Genomic DNA, 20,350 nt, shown 5'->3' on the forward strand with positions numbered 1-20,350 from the left:
TTGCGTACTTAGACTCATAATGTTTCAGCCAATCACAATGCAACTTTCCAGGGGACAGCTGAAGCCAAATTGAATTGGGGGTTGGGGGTTGAAGGAGAGGCGGAAAGAAGAGCTAATTTGTCCGTGGCTAGGGGGCGTAACCTGGACAGTTCTGCCAGGGGTGCAAGAGCACCTAGCTACAGCTCTGCTGCCCAGACTGCCTCAGAGGAGGGAGAAAGGTTGTTTTCTGCTGCTCCAGAGAAGCGGACACGGGGCAATGGATTCAAACTACAAGAAAGAAGAACTTCCTGACAATAAGAGCTGTTCGACAGTGGGATTTGCTGCCAAGGAGTGTGGTGGAGTCTCCTTCTTTGGAGGTCTTTAAGCACAGGCTTGACAGCCATCTGTCAGGAATGCTTTGATGGTGTTTCCTGCTTGGCAGAGGGGTTGGACTGGATGGCCCTTGTGGTCTCTTCCAACTCTATGATTCTATGATACTTGGAGGACCCCCCTGGTCCTTCCTAGAAGGCAGAAGGGAGGAGGTTAAAACAGGAAGCCTTGTTGACTCTGCTGCTGCTAAAGAGTGGTCATTGCTCCCCCTGCCCACCTCGGAAGCAAGCTAGGAGGGGTGGACGGCTGCTGTCCCTACGAATAAAAGGATGGGTGCCTGAGACAGAGGGAGAGGTGCAGAGGAGTGGGGGGGGGTAGATCTGGCAGCTGCAGCACTTGCCAAAAGGAGGTGTACAAGGCACCATCCAATCTTCTTAGGGACTCCAATCTGGATTTGTAGTCTTTGGGGGAAAGGTGCCTTTTTCTTGTTTCCCCTGTTACAACCAACTGAGAGTCAGAAACCCATGCAAATCACCCAGAGATCTACCCGGAAAACCTGCTCTCCTTTCCGCCCATCCCTGAACTAGAGGACTGAATAGGTGGATTTGTAGGAGACCTGATAGTGCATAAACAGCCTTGCCTTTTCAGCAAGGGATGGACCATGCACGCCCGTCCAGCTCTATAATTCACTAACTGGCACAGCTTGCTTTCCTAAGCCCATGGCAGAAAGCAATTCCCTTGCCTGGGGGGGGGGGAGGTCTTCAAAAGCCAGGCAGAGAGCATGCTTCTAATCCCTATTACATGCAACCTCCTTTCTATTTTCCTAGCAGGTCGCTGTGCATTTATTGCAAGCAGATGAACAACAACAACAACAACAACAACAACAACAACAACAACAACAAATCCAACAGGTTAAGCATTTCCCAGCGTGGTAAGGGCAGAAATGGAGTACAACTTCCCCTGTTGAATTCCTGCCAGTGTTAAAAGTTCAGGACTCCTTTCTGCTGGGGACAGGAAAGTGGCAAAGCTATTCTTCTTGCAGTCCTTTAGTCATCACCACCCTATCAATCTGCATTGCTAAAGCATTCACTGCCCCTCCTCGCTTGATGCTCACCTCCCTTGCCACGTGCCCTGGACTGCCCCACAGTCAATCTGTGTGTTCCCTTGGTTAGGGCTTGGATCCAAAGACAGGGCTATTTATTGAAGAGACCTTGGGAAAGTCAGGCACACCCAATCCAAGCACAGAACAGACTCGTTTTGGGTCCAGAGATGCCTCTCTTGCAACAGGAGGCTGAGAAGGCTCAGTCATCTCGATCCTCCTTGTTTTAACGAGTCAGGACCTGGCCAATCCCAGGGGTAGGAGAAGGAGTCTGTATGACTGCGACTTCCAACCACACAGCCTTCCAGGAACTTGGGAGAGAGCCTGGGATGAGTCCAATTCCCACCTCCACACCAGGATCCAAGCAGAACTCTAAGGCCATTGCTATGAGGTCACTATATCCATATGAGATTCAATCACATCCCAGCAAACTTTGGTTGCACATTTAAAGCTGATTTGGAGCCCTTGGGCAAACACTACAAGGTGTTTTTGTAGTGAGTAGGGTGATAGGAGAATACAATTTAAAGCGTGCTTGAGGCAATGCCATCTTACTTCTCTACAAATATTTTGGGATAGATGTTCAATGGATAGCCCACGTCGTCTAAGCTCCCCGCAAACTCTGTGGAAACAAATTAGGACGAATATTCAATAAAGAGGTTGTCTGGGAAGGATCCAAATTTGCCGGCTTAGATCAGTGTTCCTCCCTCTTCTATTTGGGAGTGCTTTGTCAGGCAGATTATTACGAAAAACAAGGACTGGAGAGCTACAAAAGTATCTCCCCTCCCCCCTGGGTACCCAAGGGTGGCCCACCCAAAATTCCTGAATGAGAGAGGAATCACCAAAAAAAGGGAACAAAACAAAACAAAACAAAACCTTGGCCTAAAATTTGCACTATTGACTAATTTATATATGGACTACTACACATTTAGAAATGCTTACTACAGTTTAAATAGAAATCCAGTACATCTCATTGCAGTAGTGAAATCTGGGTTGTGTCCAGCAATGTAATCTCATTCATGCAAAGGCTTCTGCTTGTGGAATGGAAGATTCCCCACCCTCTCTTCCCTCTGCGCACCCCCATCTATTCTGGGGTCACCCCAACGTTCTGGAGCAGATTTGGGGGGGGCACAAGGAGAAAATAAGGAGGGCAAGTTCTGCTGTAGAACAGGAGGTCCTTACGCAAATGAGATGACTTGGTTGGATGCCAAAGTATCCCAGATTGTACCACTTGTGGATAGTACATCCGTATGTGTCTTTGCAATGTAAATAGAGCTCTGTGGACACTGCCATGAGAAGGTGGTTTATCAAACTCTTACAAGGGACATGTTTATTGCACCCTGTAAATCAACAAAACTAACCCAGTTCTATTTCAATAACTCTGTGGAAGAGATTGGAAAGGATTGCAAAAACCGCTTTCGGACATTCCAACCAGAGGTAAATCAACACCACAAGATTTTGACATTCATCTTCTCAACAGTTGTAATAATTCTAACTGTTAAACCTCAGTGTTTGAGTAGTTCAGTTTTTATCTCTGGAACTCAAATGCCTTGGGATGATGAGCTACACTTCTTGAATGGCAGCAGGTTCTGCAGATTCAGAGGGAAGCCACTGTACAATGCACTTGATTGTGTTTAAAGATACAGCATCCTGGTTGCCTAAAGTTAGACTCCCTCACGGGACATAGAAATCTGCCTTATACTGAGTTTGATTTTTGCTACATGCAGCTCATTAACATCTACACTCGCCAACAGCACCTTTCCAGGGTGTCAGACAGGGAGCTTCTTCCCACCCTAATTGGGCATGCCGGGAATTTAATTTGGGCTCTCCTGCTTGCAAGGCTACTGAGCTACAGCATTTCCTCAAAACAAAAAAAACAAAACCTGTTGTCTAGTGGTGAATGATGCTGCAGAATCTGGGCCTTGCTTCTCATTGCTTCTCTTCATAGATTCAGGACAGATAAAATGAAACACACAGTGCATAGTCCAGCTATGGAACTTGCTCCCACTGGAGCCAGTGATGGCTGCAGATTTGAAGGGCTTTCAAAGAGGATTGGACAAATTTCAGGAATGCTTCTGAATACCAGCTGCTGGAAACCACAGGAGGGAAGGGTGCTTGGGTCTTGTTTTGTGGGTTTCCCCCAGGTATCTGGTTGGCTGCTGTGAGAACAGGATGCTGGACCAGATGGGCCACTGGCCTGATCCAGCAGACTCTTCTTATGTTCTGATTGCCTTTCTCTTTCTCCCTGCTTCAGTTTCTCCCTCTCTGTTGCTTTTGGTATCCTTTCCTCCAGCTTTCCCTCCCATCCCAACCAGACTGGCTAGATTCCTGAAGCCTGACACATCCCCGCCTTCCCATCCATCCTTTGGGATGCTCCAAACATCTCCTCGTGGAGTCCTGGCCTGTGACTCACCTTGATACCAGGTGGGTCCGGTCCAACATGTCCTCTGGTTCCATGCTTTTCGCTCACGTGCCTAGCAACCCTCATTTGCACTGTCCCCTCCCAGCCATTGTGAAAGCAGCAGAGCCCAGCCTGGGACCAATTGGGAGTTCAAAGTGGCTCCTTTGTTTGGGGCTGGTCCTTACGGAAGGGCAGGATTGGGTGGGAGTATTTAGGAGGTTATTAAAGGCAGTGCCAGGCAGCAGGTCAGAGACAGGGGCTCAGGACACAGTGAGGATCTTAGAACTGTTTCAAGATGGCCAAGACTTGGGCAATTTTGCTGCTACCTGCTCTCTTCTACCAAGGTAAACTAAAGATGGGTTGATAGGAATTACTATTGTTGTTGTTGTTGTTATTTTTTTTATAATGATGTTGCAGAATGCACACTTTTAGTTCAGCTTTCAGTGGTGCAGGCAAGGCCAGATTAAGACCTTTAGAGGCCCCAAGCACTTAAAAGGTTTCGGTTGCCCCCATATATATCTAATTTAAAATATCAACGATAACAAACCGTAAAATATTTTTTTATTTCTCGAAAGGAAACCTACGGTAAGATGGAAAATAATGTTTGTTTTTGTGTACTTCCACTTTACTCCATGATACGAACAATTTATTTACTAGTTTGCAGCCAAATTTTGTGCTTTAATTAATATAGATGAATTTTGTCTCAGAATTTGTAAACTGAAAAGCAGAGTTGCGGGTCCATGGAAAAACTGACAGTGGAAAATTTCTGTGGTGCCCCCCTTCCCTTGATGCCCTAGCACATGCTCATTTTGCTTAATGGTTCATCCATCTCTGGGGGCAGGTTTGATATTGCAGGATCACAAGCGCTTTTTCGTCAGTCCTGCTCTTTTATCCTTTTGACGTCATCTTAAATCTTACATTCGGTATGCTTTCCCCACAATAAGGAATTTCAGTGATGCATGGGATTGCCCTGTAAGTCTGTAATGCAGATATGCCCAAAATATTCCCTCCTCAGTAGCTGCTCCTGTAACAGCGGTTGGATCTATAGCAGTTGCCCAGTGATATTGTTTAGTTCTAGCCAAGCAGAGTTTGGCATCATCCGCACTTAAATGCATTTAAATTCCTAGAGTTACCTGGGAAGAGGGATGGATGGTTAAACCACTCTGGGAACGGTAGCTCCATGAAGGGAATATGGGTCGCCTAACAGCTCTCATCACTTTGGACACAAACTACATCTCCCAGGGTTCTGCAGGGGAAGACAGGACTGTTTTAAGTGGTATAATAGTGCTTGAAATGTAGCTAGTGCAGACGTGGATTCCTGCAATTCAAATCTTCCTTAAGGAGCTATGACCTCACTGCTTTGTTGCTTTTCCAGTCTGCTGGCAACCCTAACAAAGTGAACCAAGGCTAAGGGATGCAGTTCACTCCAGGCTACTGCAGCAATGAGGTGGACAGGCTAAATCATGAAATGAGGCTTCCTGCATTGAGACATGACCTGCTTCTCCAGCAAAGTTCAAAGTTCTTTAATTGTGCTATTGAGGACCAGCCTTTACAGGAGAAAAACCACAGCATGGTGTCAGAACACCTTTTTGCATGCAGGAGGTGCAAAGCTCAATTCCCACCATTTCCAGGTAGAGCTGGAGAGCTGAAATCCTGGAGAGCAGCTGCCACTCAGTGTAGACAATACTGAGCAAGATGGACCCTAAGGTCTGTCTCAGTCTAAGGCAGCTTATTAGCTGTAACAGCAGCAAGACGCGCACACGTTAATTCAGAGAAGTTGAGTTTATTAAAAGAAAACAACCAAGCTCCCTGCTCTCAGAACCTCTGACTACTCGCTTGATGACTCATCTGAGAGTACAGCGTGGTTTCTCCTGCCTTTAACACTACGTGAGAACACCACCCTCTGACGTCGCTTAATTGACGTTAACTTCCCCTTCTCTTGTAGCCCACCCCTCCGACGCTCCAGCACGCTGAGGGGAGGGGTATGATACTCCAAAGAGCTATATTCTGATATGTCCTGGGTCTCTCTGAGCTGAGCACTTTGTTCTGCCTCTTCCTCTGCAGCTCTCTTATCAGTCCTCCCTCCCTGGTCTGGGCTGTCAGCCAGGTCAAACAGCTGTGAGAGCTCACTAGTTTGCTCTGGCCTGACATTAATTAACTAAATTTTTAGATCCCCTTTGTCTGAAGACCATGGGGCAGTTTGCAACATAGAATCCAAACATCAACACGCAACATAATACCTATACCTCATAAATACTGAAAGAGTTAGAATCATGGGGTAGCTCAGTTGGTTAGAACATGGAGCTGAAAACGCCAAGGTTGCAGGTTCGTTCCCTGTATGGGACAGCTGCATATTCAGGTTGGACTATGATTGTCAGGATAGTTCCAGCTCTATAATGCTGTGATTCTATGATCTGTAGAATTGGAAAGATCCCAATGGGCATCTAATCCTATGCAGTACTATTATTATAGAATTATATATAATAAATATGCAATAAAATACAGATGATTGTAAGAGCAACAGCATCAAAAACAAGGGAGGCAAAAATCAGCAACCAGGTAACTAAAATGCAAAAAAAAACAGTGCACCAAATACCTTATATTTTTTCTAGCCAAAGACAGTACTTAATCCTAGCCACTGCACAGAAAATGGCAGACCTTCCTAGCTCTTGCCTGGGAGCTTTCCTTTTCTTTCCCAATCTTTCAGTCTAGGCAATCTTCACTTTCTTCCCTCTCAATCCCCACAGTTCCTTACCCACATCCACCTGCCACCTTACTATTTCTGTAGCTTCTGTAGCAAGGAGAGGGAGAGAGAGGACTGGGAGGCAGCGTAGGGAAGCCCCACCCTGAGACTGACTTGTCCCAAATTTGACATAAACACCCAGAAGGTGCCTCCTCCTCCTCCTCCTCCTCCTCCTCCTCCTCCTCCTCCTCCACGGACAGCGATTTTACCTTATGATGGAAAGAGGACAATTAGTAAACAACGTGATTCTCTGGCTTCCCGGGTTCTCTGGTCTAGGAATTCTGGAGACCAGAATGACTAATTATGTGGGGTGCGGTTCCGTGCATCCCATAAACACGTGTCCCAGAAACCTATTCTCTTTTGTTCTTGTTGTTGTTGTCTTTAAAAATTGGAGCCTAATCTTTGAAAAGACAACAACAACAACAACAACAACAACAACAACAACAACAACAAGGAGACGAAGTTTCTGGTCCTCATGGGAGGAGCCACTATACCAGAAACAAGGAAACTGATGTATTCCAGATGTTGTTGAACCAAAACTCCCATCAGCCTCAGCTGGCATGGCTAATGGTAAGGATGGGGTGTGTGTGCTTGTGTGTTTTGTTTCAAGTATCTGGAGTCCCCCCCCCTTTTCTCCACGCCTGCCCTCACTAATTGAGAAGGAAGGGGGAGCCTGTCTTTGCTAAAAGTTCACTATGTGGGGATTAATTTCTCTTTAATGTCTTCCTGCACTGTGTGTTTATTCTGAAGTCCTACTGAACTGGGGACTCATGCCCACCCTACAACTTTAAACAGTCCTGGCTTCCGCCAAATAATCCTGAGAACTGTAGTTTGTTAAGTGTGCCAAGAAGGGCTTTTTATTTTTCCCAGCCAGAACTCACTGGAACTGCCATTGCTATTATAAGGGAACAAGGGTTCATGGTGAGATCCAGCACCTCTTTTTCTAGAAAAATAGCACTGATGCTGAGAGTTGTTAGAGACCTTTATTCCTCCCCCCAGAACTACAATTTCCAGAACAGTTTAACAATAAACCCTTCTTCCCAGGGGACTGCAACCCTCGGGTCTATTAACAACTCTCAGTACCCGTAAGAAACTGCAGCTCCCAGGATTCCGTGGAGGAGAAGCCATTTTATGGGGAACCTAGACACCTGCCAACTATTTATTCAACATTCATTCTGATTTGATCGTGGGGAGGTTACATAAAGTGGAATGGTTATCCCATGCTTTCTGGGATAGCATTTTCTTGTCACTTTTCAGACCATTCCACAATGCAGTCAGCTGATGTTCATTGGGTGCCAACTAAGGATCACGATGCCTGCTGTTGACTGACACACACACTGCAATGTCAGTCCTGGAATAAAAAACTTGGAGAGATAAGCACTTTGTGCTTGCCAACTCTTGCTTATTTATTTTAAACTGCACGTGATGCAAGTGAAATCCATTATGCAAAGAAATGTGGAACTGATACTCGTGGTGTGTAATGAGAAAGATTAAAATCTGATGAGCCTGCATGACATATTCCCAATGTGCTCCTCATTGCGTAACTCAGTTCCACAGCTGAGCAGCCGGCAGATGGCATCCAACAGGCACACTTTTCCCTCGTGAAGGGTTCGACCCACACACATGAGACTCTTAATCTTTGGGTCATGGGTTTGAGCCCCACATTCGGCAAAAGATTCCTGCATTGCAGGGGGTTGGACTAGATGGCCCTCGTGGTCCCTTTCAACTCTACAATTCTGGATCTGGGGGAATTTATCAGTATGCATTAAAGTTAAAGTCAAACAAAAGTATGGATGAGCCCAAAATCTCCCCATATTGGGGGAAAGCACACCTGTTGAATATTTGCCTGTTGCACAGATGCTAAAGGACGGCGTGGAAGAAGCAGCCTTAGACCTGACCAATTTCTCTCCGTCCTCTTCCAGCCTTTTCCTTGCAATGCAACACGTGTCACGGTGAATACGATTGCCTAGGAGAGAACGTGACGTGCGAAGATCCTTCGGCCAGCTGCTCAACATCTGTCCGAAAGGCTTATGTTGGTAAGTATCATTTTTAGCGGTGGTCATGGGTACTTCCTGTTTGTTTTGTAAACAAAAAAAACCTGTTCGTTCTAAAAACAAACAAATTAGAACAGAGTTCTAATGTGATCGGGGCTAAATAAAGTCACAAACCAGTGAGCTAGCTTTTGAGCTTCACATAACTCCTCCTCATATTGGGCTTGGTGATCAACAATAAAAAGTCTGGTGGTTGGGGTGGGCAGAATGTTGCTGTTAGAGGGCGTAGTAGAGGAAACCTGAGGTTTCAGGTCTTGCCTTTATCACCTTGCCATCACCATGCTTTCCGGGGAAATTTGAGGTTGGGGCATGAGAAAACAATACTAACTACCGTAACCTATCCTGAAGCCCGCCAATTGTTTTGGGAGCTGAGCATGTGTGTGTTTCTCTCTCCTTGCAATAGAAAACTTAAGCTGTGAGTGCCAACAGGAACCCCAAACCTTGGGGTTCATAGTTAATGTTAAGTAGGAACCCCATGCTTGACATACTGATTACTCAGTCTGTGGGGTGCTGCAAAATGTGGGGGTTTTGCTGCCCCCCCAAAAACTTTGACACAGGTTTGTAGAGGATCCCAAATTCGGGGTTTGTAGTTCATGGGCCCCCAACAGGATTGTAGTGAAAAGAGGCGATGAGAAACAAGAGCAAGCTATCGGCAAGCTTGGGGGGGGGGGGGAAATCATGGTTTGCAGAAGTATCAATGGGCAGCAGAAGTGGGTCAGTAGAGGTGAAGGTGATGCCCAATGGTCAGACCTTCCTCAGAGCGTGACCATAGCAGGCTTAAGGCAGGGCTCTTCTCAGCCCAGCCTGACTTACTTCCGAGAGTTCCCCTGCTTGATTTGCCCTAATATATAGTAGTGTGGGAATGAAATGAAAGGTACCTCTGGATTTCATACAGCAAAAGGAAAACTGGGCTCGGGTTCCAGTTTGTGAAATGCTATGGTAACTACAACATTATTTCTTTCCCTATCCAGGCTTCCTGGAATTCCAGTCGGTGAGGAAAGGCTGTGCCCGCCAGCTGTTCCCCCACGAATCGATCTCTCTCAACTCTCATCTCATGTCTCTTTCGTACCAGGCACGCTACTGTGCCGAGGATGGCTGTAACAATGAGACCTACTTTGGTGAGTCGCGTGGCTGACGGCACCCAAAATGAAACCAGGTTGAATTTTTTTTTTGGGGGGGGTGGATTTTGAGGGAGGCTGAAAGTGTATCGAGACAATACATGAAATTTCCAAGAGAGAGTTACCTAGAGGTCTGCCATTGTTACCCGTTTTCACCCTTGGCCAGGGTTCGACTCCACACTCAGCTATGAAGCTCACCTTGGGCCAGTCAACTCACTCTCAGCCTGGCCTATCTCTCACGGTTGTTGTGAGGATAGAATGGGGATTGATTGATTGATTGATTGATTGATTGATTGATTGTATTTTTATGCTGCTTTTCATTCAAATGAAACTCAAAGCGGCTTACAACCAATAAATAACCATAATATAATAAAACATAATAGCACATCACGAATGCAGCATGCATCATATAAAATAATTAATGAATTATCAATAAAACAGTTGCAATCTATAAAAAAGAACCCTAAAACATCAACTTAAAAAATAAGCTAACCCTCACAATTACGGCAAGTCATGTGATTAACAAATCAACGCGGTATTTAGAATCTATAAAACAATATTAAAAAACATTCACAAAATAGCAACTGAGAATATAAGCTAAGCACTAAGTTCATTCACATGATCTCTGCACCCCCGTGACTCATAACCTTTCACTCTGTTCAGTTCATTAATTACCTTGAGCTCCTTGGAGGAAAGGTAGGATTTAAATGAAATAAAGAAAGTCATTTTTTAAATAAAAAAAACCACTCCCAGGCTCCCTTGCTGATTGTCCATAGGATGCCACCCACCCTCTCTCTCTGCCCTCCTTTGCCATCTCACTGTGCTCTCCCTCCCTAAGCACATGCTAACCCCCACCTCCTGTCTCCCCCCCAGTCTCCCATCCAGCCCCTGTCAATCACATGCGCTGCCACAGCTGTGCCACCCAAGGAGCCTGGTGCCCCGAAGCTTCTCGCACTCAGATCAGCTGTGCTGGGGATCAGGACCAGTGTTTGGATCTTGCCGTCACCGGAAAACTGGGTGAGTTGGTGGTGGTAGGGTGGTAGGCAGTGCAGGATGTGTGAGGTAGGGAGGGAGGTGATGATGGGAGGGACCTGTGGAGACCCAACCAGAGGCCTGTGGAAGCCTGCAAGCAGGACCCAACCACAAGGGAGCGCTCTCCCCTCCTGAGGTTTCCAGCAACTGCTGTTCAGAAGCATTACTGCCTCGGACTATGGAGGCAGAACATAGCCACCATGACTAGTAGCCATTGATAGACTTCCCCTCCTCCACGATGGGTTCTGCAGTGTCTTATGTCTTTCGCTGTCAATTATGCCTGCAGGTCAGTATGACAACATGAAGATGAAGGGCTGCACCAACCTCCCGCGGTGCCAGGAGACCTTGAGCTTCCACTCTGGAGACCGTACCATCCATGCCAGCTGCTGCTCAACAGCCCTCTGCAATACCTTCAACCCAGGTAACTACTAAACTTGATAGCTGGACATCAGATATAGAATTGTATGGTATAGTATAAGATTACCAGATTTTTTTTCAATGAATCTGGGGACACTTTAAATAAATAAATAAATAAATAAATAAATAAATAAATAAATACCACACGTTCAGGACACTGATGCTGCAGCGACAGCGGTGCCAAACACACAAAAATCGTGACCGGCTGAAAAATAATCACAACTCTTAACAATTGTACATATAAACAAATATAATATAAATCTCAGACATAGTGATAGATAGGTACAACCATGCAACTGTAGATATATGCCTTCAACATGTGTCCATAAGTATCATGGGATTCACATATTATAGATCAAGGTCCCAAGAGGGATATAATGCAGGTCGTATTGGTTGGCGATGGTTCTGTAGTTACGCCATTCAAAAGATGCAGATGGAGTTGCCACGAAGATAAAGTTGAACAAAAAATAACTTTGCTGTATTGCCACTCCAAAATAGGATAAAGAAGTAACGAAGAAAACATCAAACAAGGGACAAGGTTACCCGGGTTTTAAGCCTTGTTTCGCCTAAATTCGGCTTCATCAGCAACAACGCACTCGAAGTAAATGCGTAAACACAGAACAACAGGAATAAAAATAGGTTTCTTCAGCACCAAATACGCTGTATGATATGATATAAAGGAGATACAAAATCAGTATCTTAAACCAAAATGTATGTTATCAACCCGCCAAATGAATGCTGTTATACATACCACTTGAAGTAGATGCGCAAACACAGAACAACAAGAGTATAGAGGGTGGAACAAACATACCAAGTAGAGCTAACTATATATAGGTATACAACCAAGAGATACAGGTGTTACTAATTCGGATTGTTCTAGAAGGCCCTTAAAGGGACAAACACACAAAAAATGTTTTAATTAAATTGCAAATGTAAAATATTTCAAAATTAAAGACCAGAAGTGTATATAGAACAAGTATCAGATTCAAAAAATGATGAGGGAGAAAAAAGACAAGATCTGGATTATAAGAAACAGTTATAATCTATATCTGTATTAAGACCAGCAGGATGTAGTGTATTAAGCAAGAAAATAAATCTGGCTTCTTTCTGCAATAATCTTGTCTTTGCTAATTCTAACGGGCCAGAATAAGTCCAAATAACAAAAAAGGAAAGATCTTCATCCGTGTGTGATGCTTCTAAAAAGTGTGCAGCAAGAGGAGCATCCATCACACAGTTTCTTATTCTAGATCTATGTTCAGAAATTCTAGTTTTTATAGGTCTAAGTGTATATCCCACATACAACAAGTCACACGGGCACCTGATAACATACACAACTCGGGACGTGGCACATGTCGCAAAAGAATGTATTACAAACTTGTACCCTTTCACATTTGTGAATTCTTTAACCTGTAGAGCATACTTGCATGCACTGCAGTGTCCACATCTATAAAAGCCCTGTGGCGGGCCTGAAAAAAATTGTTGGGTCAACATAGGTTGAATATCTGTGTGAACCAAAGAATCTTTAAGGGATCTCGTTCGCCGTTTTGCAAACAAAGGCACAGTATTACATCCTAGAATGTCTTGCACAATGTGCCAGTGCCGTCTAATGATTTTTTGAATGTGAAACGACAGCGGTGGCAGAGGGGCAGCGGCCGCCCTGACCTCAACCGCCACATTTCCCCTTCCTCTGAGGCTTCTATCTCCTTTCTCCCTGAGCCTGGGCAGCCCCTGAGTTGATTCTTTGGTGGTGGTGGGGAAGCGGTGCTCAGTGGCATGGAAGGCGGAGAAGGAGGGCCAAGAGCAGTGGTGGCGGCAAGACTCAGGCAGCGCGATGCCTCCCTTCCCATCGGAGCAGCCCCAATCCCATTCGTTCTTGCATGCAAGCAGGAGAGGACGGGGATCCCTCAGCTGGGAAGGGAGGCTTCCCGTTGCCTGAGAGATCCCTGCTTAGTTGCTGGGGTCAGGGAAGGTGGAAGCAGCCCAGAAGCTGCATCTTAGAGCCCCTGCACCACCATCATATGGGACTTCCGAGTAGCTCCTGAAGCCAGCCAGAGCCAACTGCTCCAGGCTGCCGAGACTGCTGCTGCTGCATTTCCCGGGGACATCAGATGAAATCCAGGGACATTCCAGGGATGGAATTTGTCCAGGCACTTATTCACAAATCCGGGAACTGTCCCCGGGAAACGGGGACACCTGGTAACCCTAGTATAGGATCCATTTGTTTTCTTGTGACAGTGGGTTCCCCAGCGTGCTAAGCCACTCTCAGTTGTTATCTCATTCATCTGCAACAGCGGTGGTGGGGCCTTGGGTCCTCCAGATGTTCTTGGTAGAGCACAGCCATCATGACTAGTCGTCATTGATTGCCTTTTCCTCCATGAATTTCTCCTGTCCTTTTTTAGAGCCATCCAACTTGGTGGCCATCACTGCTTCTTGGGGGAGTGAGTTCCATAGTTTAACTATGCCTTGCACGGAGAAGTAACCTTCTTTCCCCCGTTCTGAACCTTCAAGTGTTCAGCTCCATTGGATGCCCATGAGTTCCAGTGTTAGGAGAGAGCGAGAGCAAGACCTTTCCTCTAGCCCCTTTTTCGCTGCCAGGCTACCTGGTCTATGCTCAGGGCTGATGGGAGTTGTAGCCTGGCAACTTCTAGAGGACTACAGACAAGGGATGCAGTCTGCTGAGGACACTGGTATATTCTACAGGTGACCTCCTCCGCCCTGTCTTGGTCTTGTTTTTGTTTTTGGTATAGCTAGCCTTGAATGTATTGTCTCTTTGGGCCAAACAAGGCAGAACATCCATTGGTGATTTCTGTCGGGACCATGGCAGGCAGAGAAGGCAAGGGTGGCTCCTGTTGGGCTTCTATTGGTGAAGACAGAAGTCTTGGTCGCTGTCAAAGGTCAGCCAAACTGCAGCAGCATGCCTACTCTTTTGGAGGATCTTGGTGATCCAGAAACAGTATAAATTCTACTCATTGAATTCTATTGAATATTGACCCAGAGCAGAACTCCAACATATAGTTATCAGAATAAAAACTTAAACACGTTGCAGGATTCCAGATGCAACTGTATTTCATCCAGCAGAGCTTTACTGCTACTGAAAGCAAATGTGCATAATGGTCACAAATCCAATACATTCAGGACTGGCAGTGTCCGTAAGAAGTAATAATAATACTATCTTTATTGTCATTGTACAACCTGTGTACAATGAAATTAAACGAGCCTCCCTCCCCCCCCCAACACTCAATCTCTTATTGAACAACACACCACCTCACAAGTCAATTTTGTTATGTTATTTTCCATTCAACAGCCTAACAGCCCACTGATAGAAGCTATTTTTTAGCCTGTTGGTATGGCTGATAATACTTCTATACCTCCTCCCCAATGGTAGAAGATTAAAGAGGTGATGGCCGGGGTGTGAGTCATCATTGAGAATTTTTCTTGCTCTCCTAAGCCAACGATCCCTTGCAATGTCATCTAGCGGACTCAAGGGACAACCCATGTTATCATGTGCTGTATTCACCACCCTCTGTAGAGACTTTCTGTCCGTGGCTGTCAGGCCAGCATACCACACTGTGATACAATATGAAAGGGCACTTCCTATTGTGGACCGGTAAAAGGAGTTCATCAGTTGTTGTTTAACATTATTCTTTTGCAAGACACTGAGGAAATGGAGTCTCTGTTGGGCCCCGTCCAGTTGCAGCAGACTTAACTTTACAATAACTTATAATAGGTCTAAATTGTAATACTATATACAGAACACCACACCAGAAGGAAGAGAGACAGAAAGAGAAAGTAAAACTCAGGCACCTTCTTTTATAGTCAGCATGACCTTGAAGAAGAGATAACAGAACCAGTTTAAGCTAGCTGTACTCAGCTTCTCTGAAGGAATAACCTAAATATCATGAATCTTCTGCTTGTTTCTGTCACACACAGTAGCTCCCAGAACCCTCTTGAATTAATCAGAATAGGAAAGATTTCTTCTGCACTAAGAAATGCAAACTGACAAAGGAATCAGGCAGTCTTTTGGGTACCCTGTGCCCATTGTTTAGGGCTTTGTGAATTGATGCAAGAACTTGGTCTGGTTGAAAATAGGCAGCCAGGTCCACTCAAGCAGCAAGGAAATAACATGCACTCCTTGTAGCTGGAAGCGGGTCCAGTCCACAATCTGCTGCTTGTGCAAATGGCAGGAGGATTCCTGGTTGTACTGATGCAGGCATGCCTCATGGCTGTTTCTTTCACTTTTTTCTCTCCTTCCAGATCTTCATGTCCAAAGCCAGGCAACGAATGGGCTAGAATGCTATAGCTGTGTGGATGACAACGGCTCTGGGTCCGGGTGCTCCAAAAAATCAATCTCCAAGGTGCAATGCACAGGCATCCACAACATGTGCTTGGAGGGGATTGGCAACAGCCGTAAAGGTGAGTGTTGATCTGCGAGACTCCCTACACTTCAGTTTCCGGTGCCATCCCAGTTAGGCAGAGGAGGCATGCATTTTTTTTTAAAGTCCACATTCCTTCCAGAAACAGCAAAGTGGGCAGGACACTCCCCCCCCATATCCAAAGGTGTAGTAGTCTGGGGTTGGGTGGGGGTTGAAGACTTGTTACTCTTTTTGTGTTAGGCAACCGGATCCTCCAGTCACCAAGACTTCAAATTCTTGGGTTTCGAGGTCTGCGGAGCCCAGGCAGACCTCTTTTTACCCTAACAAAGTTTGGGACCTCTCCGCAGAGATGATCCCGCGCTCTTTCCCGGTTGGCGGAAAAACCAGAAGTCTCAAACAGCATAAAATGGGGACTTTTTAGTCACTGGGAAGAAGTCTTTTCAACCCTTTGCATTGATTACTGTCCAAAAGGGTGCAAGGGGATGGGTCAGACAGTGAGGATTGGCTCCTAGGGCCACTCTGGAGAAGGTGCACAAGAAAAACTCTGAGTTGTTGTTCCCTGTGCTGCAGAGCTAAATGTTTAGGTACACCAAAAGAACAAGGTGCTTCAGTTTCAGGAGATTAGTGTGCAAGTTCTGTTGCATGCACTGGGCACCCCCCCCCCCAAGGTTAAGTCACTCCAAAAGAAATTGTAGGTGCTCTCCAAATCATTTGCCAGCCACATGTCATATGAGATTTAAGGTGTGCAACAAGGGTTGCAGTTCACAACAGCCTTGTAGGGAACAATAAACCCTTTTGACTAATTGTCTCTGTTCCCTTTTCTTTTCTTCACCTGCAGCTGGTAGGGATTTGGGTCTAGTGACCTTCAAAGGCTGTGCCTCCCCAGCCATGTGCCAGAGCTCTCTCCTGGCTTTGGTGCAAGAGCTGGACAATGCTGACGTCATGTGTTGCCAAGGCAACCTCTGCAATGACCGCATCGTGGACGGCGTGGTGACACAGGCCATAGTCCCTGCAGACAGTGCAGACAGTGCAGAGAGTGCTGACACCACGACGGTGGCAGAATGTGCCACCCCCATGCCGTCTGGCACTGCACCAAATCCTGACTGCATCTACGATGACGAGGATGAAGACAGTGCCGTAGTTGCCCATGTCCCTGCTGGTGCAGACCTTTCTTCCGGGAGCCACATCGATAATGAGACGGCCTACAAGGTCAGTGAGAAGGAAGGGAGTGAGTCTTTGGTCAATGAAGGCGACCGTAACCACTCAACAACTGCAGGCGAACATGTCGTCAATGAGAATATCGTTGGTGGTTACACAGAGGGCCACACCGTCTCCCCCGCGGGCACCACAGACTCTGAGGACATGGCAGCGGGCGGTTCCTCAGCTGCCACCAACTTGGACGAGAGCAATGCCGGCACCAACACCACCTCTTCTGGCAATCATGGCAGTGTTGTTGTGCTGGTACCTGTCGTGGTCCCCAAGAAGAATGCCACTTCTGCCACTGCTACCACCACCTCCTCTTCCTCCTCAGAAACAAGCGTCGGCAACATGGTTGTGGCGGCTTCCAGCAATGACGATGATGAGTATGAAGAATGTGAGGCGGAAGAAGAGGCCATCAGCACTGGGCAGCAGTTCATGGGTGCTAACGAGGCAAACCGTGAAGGTTCGGCCACCACCCACCCTTCAGGTGTGTTCTACGAAAGTGAAACCCGGCCACATGGGTCTGCTCACTCGCCTGCTGCCGGTACCACAGAAAATGCCAATGTGGACCACACTGGTCATGCTACTAGCAGCGAAACCTTTGCCACTGGTGGCAATCATGGAGATGCCAGTGGTGAGCACATTACCGTTGATGGTAGCACTCCCCGGCCAGGCCAGGCCACCAGTGGCTCCACCGTGGGAGGAAAGGTGGAGGCGGGTGCCCCTGTTGTGATCACTGCCAACGCACCAGCCGCCACCAGCAGTCCTGATGGAGCAGTCCTCATTTCTGGAGCAGCAGCTGGCACTCCACGCCCCAAGAAGAAGATCCCATGCAAGCGGCCCCAGTCCCAAAACCGACCCGGCGTGAACCTGGCAGCTGCACCTGGAGCTGGGAGCCGAGGTGCTGAAGACACTGCCACCAAGAACTCCGAATCCTCATTCTTCAGTGATGCTAAGCTGCCAGAGCTCAATGCAGGGGGAAAAGGCAGCCTTGACAATGGGGCTTTGGGCCTTGTCTCCAACTTGGGTCTCTTCTGTCTCTCTCTCCTGTTGGCTGCCCTGTTGCATTGAACCCACAGAGACTGAGATTGGGGTTAGGTATGTTGATTTGTTTTAGACAGTGCTTTTTTTCTAAAAAAAAAAATAATCTTTTGGGGTACTCTCATTTTGACTGAAGAAAATCACCATTTTATAGTTCAAATCGGGGGAAATAAGTACAGTAAATGAACAAAAGTACAAAGAACATGCATTACCTCATATTACACAGCTGTCAGCTCACAGTAACTTCCACACTGGCATGAGGTTCCATCTGAGACTCAGGAAACACTGGGAACAGAAATGAGGCTGCCATCAGAGGTGGTAACAACAAAACTGACCAATCACTGTGCTAGATTCCAACTCCTACTTCACACATTAAACGCTCGCTTCCATCTGAGACTTAGGAAACACAGTGACAGGAAATGAGGCAGCCATCAGGGGTAGCAATGGAACTGGTGATTCACTGTGCTAGAGAAGAAACTTTAAAAAAAATTAAAAATTCAGTTTCTTCTTCTGTTAGATTCACAAAATGTTTAGGGGTATGCATACCCCTGTGCCCCCCCCGAAAAAGCATTGGTTTTAGAACCAAGGAGTATGGGTTCCCACCCCTTGATCTAGTGCTTTTTCCTTTCGTAAAATAACATTCAAACCCACACAGGGTTTAAAGGAGAAGTGTAATCCAGAATAAAATTTGGAATGCTTGAGTTTTGCATGGAAGTATGTGTGGATGTGTGAGAGAATATGCACAAATGGGCAACTGCAAGCACACATTGACACACTGTATTTATTAGGAAATATACAATGGGGTGTTTATATTTTACAATTAGATATATATATACATGTTCCAGGTACACAGAGCAAAGCTCAGTAGGTCACAAGCTACACTCAGGGCTCCTCTAAGCTCAGGAAGGCAACCATGAGCTTCAGGGTCAATTCAGTCCCATCTAGGCATTGTAAAGGCTAATTGCAAATACAGCAAATGGAGAGGAGCATCCATATTCCACTGGGGGGGGGGGCTTTAAAATGATTTTTTATTCTGCATTCATGATGACTTGTGCTCAGGATACTACTAGGGCAGTCTGACATGATCTTGCTTTCAGTACCGTTTGTACATGCAACAACAACAACAACAACAACAACAACAATTTATTTATGCCCCACCCATCTGGCTGGGTTTCCCCAGCCACTCTGGGCGGCTTCCAACAGAATATTAAAATGCAATAATATATTAAACATTAAAAGCTTCCATAAACAGGGCTGCCTTCAGATGTCTTCTAAAAGTCAGATAGTTGTTTATTTCTTTGACATCTGGTGGGAGGGCGTTCCACAGGGCGGGCGCCACTACCGAGAAGGCCCTCTGCCTGGTTCCCTGTAACTTGGCTTCTCGCAGAGAGGGAACTGCCAGAAGGCCCTCAGAGCTGGACCTCAGTGTCCGGGCAGAATGATGGGGGTGGAAACAAAATAAAACAAAAAATTCCTTCCAGTAGCACCTTAGAGACCAACTAAGTTTGTTCTTGGTATGAGCTTTCGTGTGTATGCACACTTCTTCAGAACAATGTACACTTATTCAGCTCATACCAAGAACAAACTTAGTTGGTCTCTAAGGTGCTACTGGAATGAATTATTTTATTTTGTTTTGACTATGGCAGACCAACACGGCTACCTACCTGTAGATGGGGGTGGAGACGCTCCTTCAGGTATACTGGACCAAGGCCGTTTAGGGTTTTAAAGGTCAGCACCAAAAGTTCTTAGACGATCACATGGCTTCCTTTCTAACCAGTGCATATCCTCTAACTACCTGATGAAAACCCTTAACTATTTATATTACCAATGTTCTGGTTTATTTTTGTACCACTTTTTGTTGCACTGCAGTCCCTCTGGGGAGCAATCATGTGGTTGAATTGGGGAAGCATTGCGAAACATCTAATAAAGCAGAATGAACCCACCACTAAGGCACTTTTCTTGGGTCAAAAGCATGTTGCAAAGCACACCTGTGATAAAATGGTGGTGGTGGGGAGCTCTAGTTGCACAGTGGGACTGAGGTTTAAAATCACCCAAATTTGGAATGTGACAAATATCCTGAGGAACCCACCTCCTACCCCCGCTTTGTGCATAAGCCAGAGAAAAAGGATGTTCGGTGTCACAACACTTGGAATTTTCCTTGAGATAAATACAGGCAGAGCACAAACTACCCCTTAATCCTTCTCACCAACAGAAACAAAGTTTGTTTAGAGTGCTGAGAGTTGTGGTGACACTCCATGTTCCTAGGGTTGCCATATTTCAAGAAGTAAAAATCCAGACACAAAAACTGAGCTTTTGAGTGGGTGGGGGAGAATAAACCACAAACTTGTTGAGGTTTTTTCCCCTGGATGCTAATTTCACCGTTGAAATTCCAGATATTCCGGACATATGGCAACCTTATCTGTTCCCTTCACAAAGCTCCAGTTCCTACAGTGGTTTAACAATCAATCCCTCTTCACAGGGAACTCTGGGAATTGCAGTGCTGGGAGAGGAACAGGAGGTCTCCTAATGACTCACAGAACTCTTAACTAACCACAGCTTGCAGAACTCT

At 46.1% G+C, this 20,350-nt stretch overlaps 1 protein-coding gene across 1 annotated transcript; it reads left to right on the plus strand.

Annotated features, from left to right (window-relative positions):
- The first annotated feature begins 3,996 nt into the window (after positions 1-3,996).
- LOC117051667 lies at positions 3,997-17,888 on the plus strand. Its single transcript, XM_033158242.1, has 7 exons — positions 3,997-4,150; positions 8,472-8,585; positions 9,572-9,718; positions 10,592-10,735; positions 11,037-11,171; positions 15,422-15,580; positions 16,379-17,888. The coding sequence occupies exons 1-7, from the start codon at positions 4,102-4,104 to the stop codon at positions 17,809-17,811; spliced, it is 2,181 nt and encodes a 726-aa protein (XP_033014133.1). The 5' UTR covers positions 3,997-4,101; the 3' UTR covers positions 17,812-17,888.
- Positions 17,889-20,350: the final 2,462 nt, after the last annotated feature.

The sequence above is a fragment of the Lacerta agilis genome, chromosome 8 (genome assembly GCF_009819535.1).
Source record: "Lacerta agilis isolate rLacAgi1 chromosome 8, rLacAgi1.pri, whole genome shotgun sequence".
Classification (NCBI taxonomy): domain Eukaryota; kingdom Metazoa; phylum Chordata; class Lepidosauria; order Squamata; family Lacertidae; genus Lacerta; species Lacerta agilis.